This window comes from Mycteria americana, chromosome 2 (genome assembly GCF_035582795.1).
Source record: "Mycteria americana isolate JAX WOST 10 ecotype Jacksonville Zoo and Gardens chromosome 2, USCA_MyAme_1.0, whole genome shotgun sequence".
In the NCBI taxonomy this organism is placed as follows: Eukaryota; Metazoa; Chordata; class Aves; order Ciconiiformes; family Ciconiidae; genus Mycteria; species Mycteria americana.
This window is the reverse complement of record NC_134366.1, coordinates 5,846,398-5,858,761: the sequence shown is the minus strand read 5'-3', so window position 1 is coordinate 5,858,761 and position 12,364 is coordinate 5,846,398. Positions and strand designations below refer to the sequence as shown.

The 12,364-nt window shown below is 47.3% G+C and overlaps 1 protein-coding gene across 3 annotated transcripts in view; it reads left to right on the top strand.

The window, feature by feature from the left end:
- Positions 1 to 12,314, top strand: part of PLCD1 (phospholipase C delta 1) — a 56,704-nt gene extending 44,390 nt beyond the window's left edge. For all 3 annotated transcript variants that reach the window (XM_075492296.1, XM_075492294.1, XM_075492297.1), the window contains exons 9-15: positions 2,633 to 2,800; positions 4,607 to 4,763; positions 5,076 to 5,192; positions 7,067 to 7,245; positions 7,780 to 7,912; positions 10,221 to 10,370; positions 10,746 to 12,314. In XM_075492296.1, coding sequence (XP_075348411.1) covers positions 2,633 to 2,800; positions 4,607 to 4,763; positions 5,076 to 5,192; positions 7,067 to 7,245; positions 7,780 to 7,912; positions 10,221 to 10,370; positions 10,746 to 10,837 — 996 coding nt within the window. In that variant the 3' untranslated portion in view covers positions 10,838 to 12,314. The remainder of the gene's footprint in view (positions 1 to 2,632; positions 2,801 to 4,606; positions 4,764 to 5,075; positions 5,193 to 7,066; positions 7,246 to 7,779; positions 7,913 to 10,220; positions 10,371 to 10,745) is intronic.
- The last annotated feature ends 50 nt before the right edge of the window (positions 12,315 to 12,364 follow it).

Below are 12,364 nucleotides of genomic sequence, written 5' to 3'. Positions count from 1 at the left end.
TTGTGGACCAATAAGCTAATGCATCTCCTCTGGAGTTAGGTGGCACATGGACTGCTCTCCCTCATAGGCACGGTGGAAGTCACCTGCACAGGGAGATGCTAAACCTCTGCAATGCAACAGGACTCCAGAAGGGAGCCAACTTCTTAGATTTCAAGGCCAAAAGGAGACCACCATAACTGCCTTACGGAGTATAACAGACTCTTGTATTACACAGTCTGGGCTGAGCAGCGTCCCTGTGCTCATGGGAAGCATCTGCAGCATATCCAAGGTTTCCCAGAGTAACCACAGTCTAGACAGGATAACGGCAGCACTGAGGACCCACTGCTGGCAGCTCTGGTATGGGGTGTGGTGAGGAGACAAGGTGGAGGCCGTGTTGCTGTGCCTTCACTGCTGATGTTATTCAGCCATCCAGGATGGGTTTGTGCCAGAAATTACACCTCTCACTTGCTGGACAGGCTGTCCTGAACTCGACAAGCTTAAAAAGGGCTAGTAGTCCTACTGGTAATTAAGAATCAAGCAACCTGCACCAAATACCTTATCCCTAGTTCTCTACGGTTGAGCTGTGAGATGAGGTGGTAAGGTTTTTTATGTGATGTTAGAAAGTAGAGGCAGATTAATATATTATATAGCAGGATGCTATCTGCGGCCTGTGAAGGACAAGAGAGACTTCTCTGCTCCCCTCCCTGCTGTCCCCAGTACAATGCCTCCAGGCTTGTCCATTCAAAGTATTGACAGGAGCATAGAAACTCACACAGAGCTGGATTTCACCTTCTACCAGTGGGTATTGTGGAAGGAGGGGGAAGAGCTGGATGTTGAGGGCAGGAAGGTGGTTAGAGACATGCAAGCAGCAGACCAAAGTGAGACTCCGAAGATGAGCTGACTCCCAGCCATGGATGTGAAGAAGCAGGTCACAGCTCTGCCTGGAAGAGGGCTGAGGGGCTGGGAGAATGGAGGATGGTCTGGGGACGGGGAGGAGGATACTGCTGTGCTCTGACTGCTCCTTGGGGCCTTTTATTCCCAGTAACTGGTACATTCCTTCCAGCTGCCTTTGTGTAGGTTTTGAGTGAGAGGGAAAGTGCCCCAATGTAAACAGATCATTTGTGGTAGCTGAAGAAAAATGCTCTTGGCTTCTGCCTCAGGTGCCAGCATCAAATTTCAGCTCAAACCAAGCTTCATCCACAGCTTAGCTGGGTGGTGAGGAGTTGGGCTGGTCTCTGAAAAGACGTGATGCAATTTGGTTGCACCCACAAAGGGGGAATAGTGTTCTTTGAAAATGCCTGTGTTGCTTTATAAAATATCCTTGGTTTTCCACAGTCCTGTCATTTGAGAACATTACTTTTGCTGTTATGGAAAGGGCAAATACAGGGTGTCACTGAGAGGGGGGGAGACATGCTACGCAGAGTGAGGGGTTGTGTTGGCTAATTCTGAGATTGAATTTTTCTGGAATAACTAGCACCCTCCAAAGCCAGGACTACCGAACACATCCATGTGGCAGCAAATCTCCCACTGACTTCACTGGAAGCTGCAGGATCTAGAGGTGCTCCTGGGCTGAATTAGCTGATTTTGTAGAATAATCCACTCACTTGGAGATTGCACCCAGGCAGTCACCCTTCTCAGTACTGCTCCCTGCTGCCAACATCGCTGCTGCCTTGTTTGGGTTCAGAGTCAGCCTTCTCCAGGCTTCAGCCTTCGTCCCAAAGTCAGATCTTGCACAAGAGATACATCAGTGGTGTGGTGGTCTGCAAGCAACCATGCGCTGTTGGTGTGTTCCTTCACCTGAGGGTTTTATGTGGACTTTGAAAGAGGCTGGAGAGAGTTGATTCAGCACAAGAAATGTGCTCCTTGGATTAGCTCAGCAGCCAACTGTGTTACGGTGGCACGTGCTGCTGGTTATGATTAGTGTTGCACCATGGTAGCAGTTGCAGGAGAAGCTCTTTTCAGAAGAGGAGGTATCTTTGGGAAGGCTCTGTGAACTCTTCCTTAGGCTGTCAACACCCTAAGGTTTCACCTGCAAGATCTGTTATATATTAAAATCCCATGTCTGCTATGCACGAGGCACCTGTCCAGAACTTAATGGAGCTCTATCCCCATTAAAATGTCAGTGGAGCAGAGGGCTGCACTGCTTGGATCTCATACTGCTTCCCCAAGTTGTGCGTGTGTTTATAACCATACATTGCAGAGACTGGGGTAGATTAAATAACAGGGCCACAGAGAGGGGCAGAAACAGTGCTGCGAATAGCTCCCATGAGCCCTGCCTCCAGGCTTGGCCTTGATGCTGAGCCACATTCAGTTTTGAAAAAACAGTTTATTTTTATTGCCTCTAACAGTTCAGCAGTTTAAGTTGTCTAGTTGAGGGGATGGACAGCTCTGTATCAAAGGGGAATCAGTGGGCTATCTGGTGTTTTCAGACTTGTGGCTTGTGGTCTCAGAGGCTGGCCAGAGGCAGGGCAAGGCCTCAGTGGAAAAACAGGCTTATTTTTACCTGCATCTACGGATAATAACCAGTGACTGATGCAACTCTAAAAGGCCCTGGCCCTGGTTGCAGCTGAGGAGCTGTTATATCCTTGCTTCTTCAGGGCAGGCCAGAACTTTTTCTCATCACTAGCTATTTTGTCCACTTTTCCTTGTGCAGCAATTGAAAGGGAAGATCCTTGTGAAAGGCAAGAAGCTGAGCAGGCAGGAGGACCCCACTGGAACAAATGGAAACAACAACCTGGAGGCTGAGGATGTCTCTGATGAAGATGAAGCAGCTGAAATCGAAGATGAGTCTGTAAAGACTGAGATAGAGCAGAAAGGGAAGGTAAGTAAAAGAAGTAACTGAGTCCCAAAAAGGGGCAGACCTGGAGAAGCAGAAAAGCTATAAACAAGATCTTTGCCTGTTGCAGAAGGCTCTCAAGTCCTGCATCAGGAAATCCCATCTTGTTAGCCTATCCCATGACTCATGCTGGGAAACCACTTTCTAGGTGGATTTTGTACCATGCCTAAAAAAAAAAAAAAAAAAGAAAAGCAATGGAAATATACTTTTAATATGTTCTCAGCTAAGACAGCTTTCAGTGTGTTTTCAGCTACTCAGCTGGGGATAGGTAAGGGTGAATTGTTGAAATCGCTGGAGCTAAGGATCCTGGTCCTTGCTCAGCTTAATGATTTCTGTCCCAAGCACAAACAGAGATCTTGCAGAGCCAGCCAAGCATGAAGGTTGGCTTCTTTCCTTATTGAGGCTGGAGGACCCTGCAGCTGGGACAGACCATGTAGCATTCATGGAAGCAGTAGAAGGGCACATGTTCAATCCATCTCTGTCTGATTTCCAGAAATCTATTTGTCATGGGACCATCATGACTTTGTTTATTACCAGAAATTGGTGCTTTTCTAGTCACATTTTGGGACATACCTGCATCCTCACTGGCCATGTTTTTCTGACCCAGAGGAGGGAGAGAGGGAAGAGCTACAGATCTATGGGGAAGGGGGGCTGGTTACCAAAGCAATTGGGATGACTATTTCTGGGAGGAAAAGGCTGGCCTTTACAGCAGTGTTTTTCTCCCTCATGTGAGGAGATTCATTTTTCCAGACTGCAGGTCATTGTGAAGGCTGTATCTCTTACGGACCAGGTTCATAGGTGATATAAATACATTCAGTTCCACTGATGGCAAAGCTGATTGACATTGCCTCTGGATCTGGTCTGATTTATGCTTCCCCTTGCTGATTTTCTCACTCTTTGAGGGTCTTATTTCTTTCTCTGAACTGTAGTCAATAATGTGCATAATTTTGAAGTCTGTCATTTTCTTTTCTTGCCTCTGATGGAAGCTGGTGGCTCTCACTTCACCCTTGCACCGATGAATGTGGCTGTGGAGTGGGAGGCATCAAAACATTGTGAGAACTTCCTAGTTCAAGGAAAAAAAGCCCAAGCTCCCTGGAGGCCAAAACATCCTTCCCTTGCCCTTATTTCCAGGTTTGCATGCTTGGGACCAGGACAGTATGGAAAACTCATTGCTAAGGCTCTGTTGTAAAGTTTAGTAACTGGACACAGCCATTGATGCTGAAATACAACTGATCATGCAGACAGCAGCAGAAAGGGTATCCCACCAACAAAGAGAGAATCCATCTGGAGAACATCATGCAACAAGGGTGCTGGTACAGCAAAGCATCTGTTGTGTGAAGTCCTCTCTTAGCTCACCAATACAGGCTGATTGGGTTGTTCCTGTGTTTGTAGCCCTAATCACTTGTGATAGCCAAGCTGAAATACTCATCCACATAATAACATGCAAATAAATGCAGAAGGAGGGATGGCCCAGACGAAATGAAGTATTCTTGGTAGTAACACTTGGGAAGTCAGTGATATCATTGGACAGGCCAGGATGGGCCTGAGAAGGCAGTGATACTCTGAGAGGAAGGATTAGCACTCTCCATGCAGGGCAAGGGACATGGCAAGAGCAGCCTGCCCCTTCTCCACCCTTTCTCTGCATAGGGCTGCCACTGAGTGTTGATAGTGTGCATCATTTTCATGTGAAGATGGTGGAGAAGAGTAGCCCCAGGGGCTACAAAACATGATTATTACTTTTGAGTGTGACTGCAGAAACTCCCCACAAACCTCTTGCTCTCTTGCTTTTAGAGTGACACCTTGAAGCTGGCCAAGGAGCTGTCAGACACAGTTGTCTACTGCAAGAGCGTCCATTTCAATGGCTTTGAGGACCCCAGCCATCCTCGGGCTTTCTACGAGATGTCATCGTTCACAGAGAGCAAAGCTCTGAAACTAGCCCAGGAGTCTGGTATGTATGTTCTGCCCTGGCAAAAGGCCATCCTCTGTCCCAGTCCCTCACAAAGGGACAGGTAGTGGTGGTTAAGCATGAAGAAAAGGCATCCTGAAAGACGCAGGTTATGATCTCTTTGGCCATGCACGTCACTGAGAAACAGTGGGAATAACTTAATATCATAGAGGTTGTTACCAAGAAGGGCATTTTATACAGGTAGTTCACATTTAGCCAGACTTGCTAGGCAGAGGAGCAGCATCAAGCAGCATCAAGAAGAGTTAAAAGTAGTCCCCATCACTGAAAGGGCCCTTTTCTTCCTTTTTTCTGTAGCAACCAGTTTTATTCATCACAACATCAGGCACCTGAGCCGGATCTACCCTGCAGGCTGGAGGACAGATTCTTCCAACTACAACCCCATCGACTTGTGGAACGTCGGCTGCCAGATCGGTGAGTGCAACTGGGAGGTTGGAGAGGGTCAGCCTGGCTGGGTTGCCTATGACCTGGCTGTGACAGGGCTTCAGCTGAGGTAGATGTGTGATCTTAAGCCATTTGCAGGCAGAGAGGCTCAGTGGTCACTGGGAGAGATCAGCTCTTCAGGCAATGCTCAATGACTTTTCATAGATCATTTTCTGGCCTACCTCAAAACCGTTAGGAGAGCCTTTCCTGCACATTAATGTGCACATCCCTGCAATTTCACTAGAAACAGAGTTATTGCCATTTAACAAAGGAGGAGGGAGCCAGGAGCTACAGTAACGTACTGAAAAGCATGCCGAAATCTCCAGCAGAGATGGAAATCAAACTCAGTTCTCTTGAGCCCTACAGCAAGTCCATAACCATAAGGGCCAAGCTGTCGCCTCAGCTGTTCCCTGTAGTCAAAGCAGTGCATCATACCTACTCCCAGGGTGTTGAGGCCCCTGATAGTATATTGATGTCTCAGAGATTTGATGAAAACAAGGGTCCCAGAGCCTGTTAAGTGAATTATGTTGTAGCTCTTATCCAGGAAACCTGATGCAGTGGTAAGTGGGCAGGCTGGTGATGACATGCTTGGCTCTCTTGGTGATGCTGGATGTTGGAGATGTTCTGGTTGTGTCTATGTGGCCCAGCCAGACAAGAGAAGTTGCAGGTGCAGGGCTCCCTGGCCCCCAGCCGTGTAGACCTGCACGGGCTGGATGTGGCTGACAGCATATGAACTCGCTGGGTCCTGCAGCCCCCATGGGGGGCACAGGTAGCACCCATTGGCCTGTCTCCTCAGCACTGATTCTGGCCTCAGGAGAGTCCCTGGGAGGCAACACCAGGTCTCTCCAGGTACACTAAGGCCAGACCTGCATGCCTTATCTGACCTGAATTCAGTATTTGGGCACCCAAAATAAGATTTTTTCAGAAGCCCTGAGTACTTGCAGCTCCCAGTAAAACCATTATACTGCAGTTATTAAAGTCTTGCTTGCAGGTGGAAAAACAGTGGAGTGCCTTAAAATGCTCTTGGCCTTCAAGTATTACAGGGTATGTAGGACCCAGAACCAGGATAAATTGCCATCTGTCATAGAGCTGTCTTAGAAGTTGCTAAAGAGGTTCGCATCACCCTTGAGAAATCAATGGGGTACTGAGGAGGTGCTGGGGTCCATGTGCACTCCCTATGTGGTATTAGTGAGACTGTTCACTGAGACTGCTTCCAGATTTGACATCAACGCTTTTAAAAAGACAGTGGCAAATTGGAAAGAATACAAGAAATCTGCCTGGTATTAGGACACCAGTGAGGCTTGATCTATTTTGGGCAGGGGACAATAAAGAGATGATTTGATCACAGCTTCTGTACTCCTGCATGAGTTCAGGCAGTGAGCAGCTCTCTAGTCTAACCAACAGAGGCATCAATGCCCCTCAGGATGGCAAATGGAAATAGGCATATCTGGGCTGGAAAGGAGGTTTTATAATGAGGCTAAGTAGCCAGAGAAACAATCTGAGAAGGACTTGCTGGCTTCACTGCAGGAGATAACTCCTTCAGCATAGAAATGAATAGGTTTACCTAAAAGATGCAGTTGCCCAACCAGGTGACAGAAATTCAATGCGGCACACTTTTTGACCCTGTGGCAGGCAGGAGGACAACTGAGATGGCTGTAGTGGCTTCTCCTGTCTCTAACATCTCTGAATGCAGGAAATCCTCAGGGGTAGCAGACTGTGAGGGTCAGAGTTTATCACTGCTCTTTGAAGCATGGAAAAGCCAATGTTTATATCCATGAAGTGCAATTTCATGTGAACAGAATTAGTATAAAAAGACTCCCATTGATTTATCTGAAAGTGACTGAATTTATTTATTTATGTTGCAGTTGCCCTAAATTTCCAGACAGCAGGCACAGAAATGGATGTCTACCAGGGTCGGTTCCAGGACAATGGGTTTTCTGGGTATGTCTTAAAGCCGGAATTCCTCCGGGATGAGCGAACCAAATTCAATCCAAAATCCATCACAGAAGGAACATGGGGGAAAAAGAAGAAGCTTCTGCTTAAAGTAAGGATAGAAGTCGTAAAATGTCTCAGTAGCATCCACCTTCAGGGGGGGTGTGTAGGTTGTACCTTCTCCTTCTCCTGGTGCCACGTGGGCAATGTTATCCCAGCCCTACTCATTTCCCACCCCTGGGGTCTCTGCTTCAGTCCTGCATGGGCTCTCATCCTCCAAGGACTTACTCACATGTTTAATGTTCGGCAATAGGAGAGGTTAATGACAATATTCACTGTCATTACAGAGACGTACAGGCAGACATGCAGTCAACAGTCACCACTGTTGTTTCCAAGTATCATCTGATCACTGTGGGGACAGTTAGAAAAGTTGCCTACCCCCTAGCCTGCTGGCTGGGCTGGAGCAACGTTCATTAGGTGCTTTGGCTCATGGCAACTTCCTCTGAAGGATGTCACAACACTGGCTCTGAAAGACCAGCACTAGCTTGTCACAACAGGTCCTGCACTCCTGGAGAAGGAGAGGGAAGTTTGCCAGGGAGCCCCCCTCCTAATCACGTCCTCACGCCTTCCTCTGTTTCCTCCACAGATCATCTCTGGTCAGCAGCTGCCCAAGGTGAACAAAAGCAAAAACTCCATCGTTGATCCTAAGGTAACGGTAGAGATCCACGGCATCCAACAGGATAACAACAAGAAGCAGACCAAAGTAATTGAAAACAATGGTAAGAGATTTTCTTCCACGCTGTGCTCCCCTGGGGCAGTAACCCTGTGGTTTCATGTAGCAGAGTGTTCCTTGCCAAGACTGCTACCCTGTAGCCAGACCTGCCCAGGTGCACCCAAGCCTGCCACGCTAAGCAGATACATGAGATGCTATTGGCCTACTTCAGTGCAGGGACCCTGGGTAGAGACTGCTGGTGGCATGAACTAGCCCCACGGACTAATGTCCCTATGGAGAATTACTTTCAGGGGTTCTTTCCTCTTTTCTCTCTCTAAGATGTTTGGAGACAGAAATTCCCTACAAACATCAGCCATATGAGTTTTCAGGCTGGCTGCCAAATTTGCAGAGCTAGAGCTTTGGAAGTACTCTTTACCTCCATGCAGTTGGACTTGACCTGGGATGCACAGGTCTCCACCAAGATCTTCCCAGAGAAGGCTTCTTGTAAGGCTGATTTTATCCTGAAAGTGTCGCAAACTCACAAAAGATTGAGGTTGCAAGGGACTTCAGAGGTCTCTGTTCCAGTCCCTGCCCAAAGCAGGACCATCCTCAAAGTTAACTCAAGTTGCTCAGGGTATTGCCTAGATGAATTTTGAATATCTCAAAAGGTGGAGATTCCTCAGACTCTCTGGTCTCTCTCAAGTGATCCAGTCTTTGACTGACCTCATGATAAAATAAGATACCTCTATTCTTAACCAGAAATTCCCCTGTTGCAGTTTGTGCCCGTTATGCCTCAAGCTTTTGCTGTGCACGTGTAAGAAGAGCCTGGCTCTATCTTCTCTATAAGGAGGTAGTGGAGGATGGCAATAATAACCCCCTTAGCCTTCTCCAGGTTGAATAACTCGACCTCTCCCAGCCTCTTCTCATATGTAACATAATCTGTGCAAAAGGAGAACGTTTCCTGTAGCTCAGAGCCTCCTCACAAGGCAGGGATACTGCATCTGCTCATCTTCTCGGCCAAAGTGGCACTGGTGCTAAATTAATGCACATCACAGCAATGTTACAGGTGAGGGGTGAAAGCCATAAGCCGCTGTCTCCAAAGAGCCAGGATCAAGCCTTACGCAGTACTGACCTCAGAGATCTCACAGACATTTCACCTCCCCGTGGACCATTTCTCATCGGTCAAACATGGCTGTGATTTCCCTCCGTGCAGTGAGGGTCTGAATACTGTGGCCTTCAGAGTTCGTAGATAGCAAGTTCAGCCCTCTCTCCTGTGGGAGTAATGAGGCAGTAGGAGTCTGAAAAATCGGCCCTCACCCATCTGCTGACAAACACACATCTACATGTACACACACACACACTGCTTTTCTGCGTGGAGTAAGAGCCAAGTGCTAGAAAGCCAATGCATATTTTCCTCCCTGCTAACAATGTTTCCCTTTTCCTCTTTCCTGTTTGAGTAAATCTGGCCCAGCTCCTAAAGCTCATGGCCATTTCTGTCACCTACAATGATTTTTATAATGTCTCGAGTGAAAGCTGTGTAGGGACCTGCCCGGCCTGTTCCTCAGGGCTGCTCAGCACACCCAGCCCCATGGCCAGCCCTTGGCTGGCTGGAGTGATGCTGGAGGGATGCTGGAGGGAGTGTTGCCCAATGGAAACTGAATCAAACATCAGTGTTGGAAAGGGGCGGCTGCAGAGAGGGGGCTACATTTCATGGGCTGAGGTTTCAGATATGTGACCATGCTTCAGCAGCTCACCTGGTTTGATGTTGGTGGGACTGAGGCATGGGCTGTGGGCACAGATCAGGCCCCAGTGGTGCAGCCATGGAGTTCGAGAGGCTGTGGGAACCTGCTGGCTCAGCAGCTCTAAGCATCTCACTATGGCTCTGAGAGGGTTTGAAAATCCCCCATAGATGTCAGTACAATGAAACCTACTGTCCCAAGGCCGATGACTTTCCCTTAACTGTCATGATTTCTGCTCCCATGGGATCAGCAACACTGTTTTTTTCCCAAGGATGAAGGGGGTCAGAAGCAGATGTGTGTCATCTGAACAGTCCAGTGGATTTAATCCCATGAAAGTCCAAATAAAGTCCACCAACCCAGCACAGGTATTTTGCTATGGCACTGTCCACAGGCCCATCTCAGCACCTTCAGGGCCAGCTGAAATATCCCTGCCTCCTGCTGAATCATCCACAGACCCTCCATGACCAGCAGGCTTGAGCTGACATTTTGCTGTCCTTGTCAGATTAGGTTGGCAGTCAGGCAAAGTCTCCATCTATTTGCAAGCATCTCTGACCTCCATCCTTGCTTGTGAGCATCTCTCACCTCCTTCCTTGTTTGTGAGCAGCTCTGACCTCCATCCTTGTCTATATTGCCCAGGCTTTAACCCAAAATGGGATGAAGAGTTTACATTTGACATAGAGATCCCTGCACTTGCCCTGGTCCGGTTTGTGGTGGAAGACTTTGACATGTCGACCAAGAATGACTTCATCGGGCAGTACACCCTTCCCTTCACTAGTCTGAAGCAAGGTAAGGCCCTGCTCCCTATTCCCCACAATGACTGAGCCCTCTGGGAAGCTCCAGTGTCGTAGATGAGAGGTCCAGACCCATCACACCTTGGGTCAGAACAGGTCATCTCTCTGGGGTATGGGCAAGATGATAAATGGTTTATTGGGCAGCTGTTAACACTGTCTCTGGGGAAGGGAGCCCCTTGTCACCAGCGGCCTCGGGCACGTTATGTTACCAATGCTCAAAGCCATGCCTCTCAGACCTACCTGTTTTATCGGGTACCAGGAGCAAAACGCTCAGAGACAGGGAGATGTTTTTGCAAGGTCTTGGAAAATGTTAGCGAATGTTTTTCCAACTGGACTAAAGGCCACTTTCCATCTGTGTCTCTGCTTCCAGGTTACCGCCACATCCATCTTCTGACCAAGAACGGAGACCCGTACTCCTCCTCCACCCTCTTTGTGTACATCGATATCCAGGACTGTGATTAGCAGCTCAGCTCTTTCAGGGCACAGTGAACCTCATTACAGACCTAGAAGGAATTCAGCATGCAAAGTCTGCCAATGTCAGGGTCCCGTCAAATCCCCAGTGCCTTCTCTGGAGCAGCACACGGTGCCCCATAGGACCCCTAATGTGAAATAGCCATCGACCTTCTCCCTTCTGTGTGGTCGAAACATCCTAATGCTGCTGTTGAGATTAATCCTTTTGTACCTGTTTGACCAATCCAGCTGTGTTTTTAGTTCACTTTATTTAGTGTGATTTTTTAATTCTGCTTTTAGAGAGAGGATAGGGACTCCTTTTTAGCAAAGTACAGCTCTTGAGTTGGGTTCGGTCAGACATCTGGACAAAACACCCAACATCTGTGCAAGAAAAAATCCACCCCACCACTGAAATCAGTGGCCAAATGCCAGGTGACTTCTTGCAACTTCAGATGTCAGCCATCTTTCACCATATGAAGTCTTAAATGGGGACACAATTCTCCTCTTATCTGAAACAGATGAAAAAAGAAAGCTGCACTACAAAGGCCCATGTTATATAACTCGACTTTCCTTTTGTATTATAATAAAAAATACATGAACACTACTCTGCCTGTGTGCCTGGCTTTCAGCCAGGTTGCTTTGCGTTCAAAGACTGGCTCTTGTCCTGTGAAGGAGAAAGAAGCTGCCGAATGGCAGATTTCCCTCTAACCCGAAGTGAAACCCACTCAAGGGGACCTCAGAGAATGTCTTTTGCCGATGACAGTGCAAATACGCTCAACTGACAGTAGGGCTTTTTTTTAATGCAGTAAAACTTTGTTTGTTTGTGTTTTTATAGAAAAAAATGTCATTTTTTAACACAGAGGAAGTGGCAGTAGAAACCGTTGTAAATGTTAGCCTGGTCCCAGTGGCACTGTAGAGGTAACCTAGCACAAACAGAGAAGAGCGTTTTGAACAGCAACCCAGTATTTATGGCAAAAGGTGATTTTTTTTTTCTTCAAGTACAACTACAGAGTTAAGGGAATATTGTTGAAATAAAATAATATATATTTTGAAGTGCCAGCTGTGTTACTAACAATATGTTAAACTATTAAAAGTAAAAAAAATCTGGAAAAGTCCAATTACTTGTCACTATTTGCCTCTTTGTCTTACTTGAATGCAACACATATGAAGTTGGAGATAGACATGCGCAATTTCTTAACGCTGTCAGTCTTTCCGGGGTTTTTCATGCCTGGTGGTGGAGAGGATGGGCTACTACCAAAGAGGTTAATGTCCTTTTAAACAAATTCCAGTCCACTCACTCCCCCAGCTATTTTTGTGTCAAAAATAGCCTGGATTTAGTGATCCTTGGGCCCACTGCAAAACTGTGTTTCATGTAGTCCTACCTGGAGTTTGTTATGCTGCAGTAACCATTGCTGGACACATTGATTTTTCCTCTTCACTACAGTATTGTGTGATGTTGTAAACCATTGCCAGATTAAATGTGAATTATATCCACAACTCAAAGGCTCCTATTGAATTAATAACCAGCGGTTGGAAGAG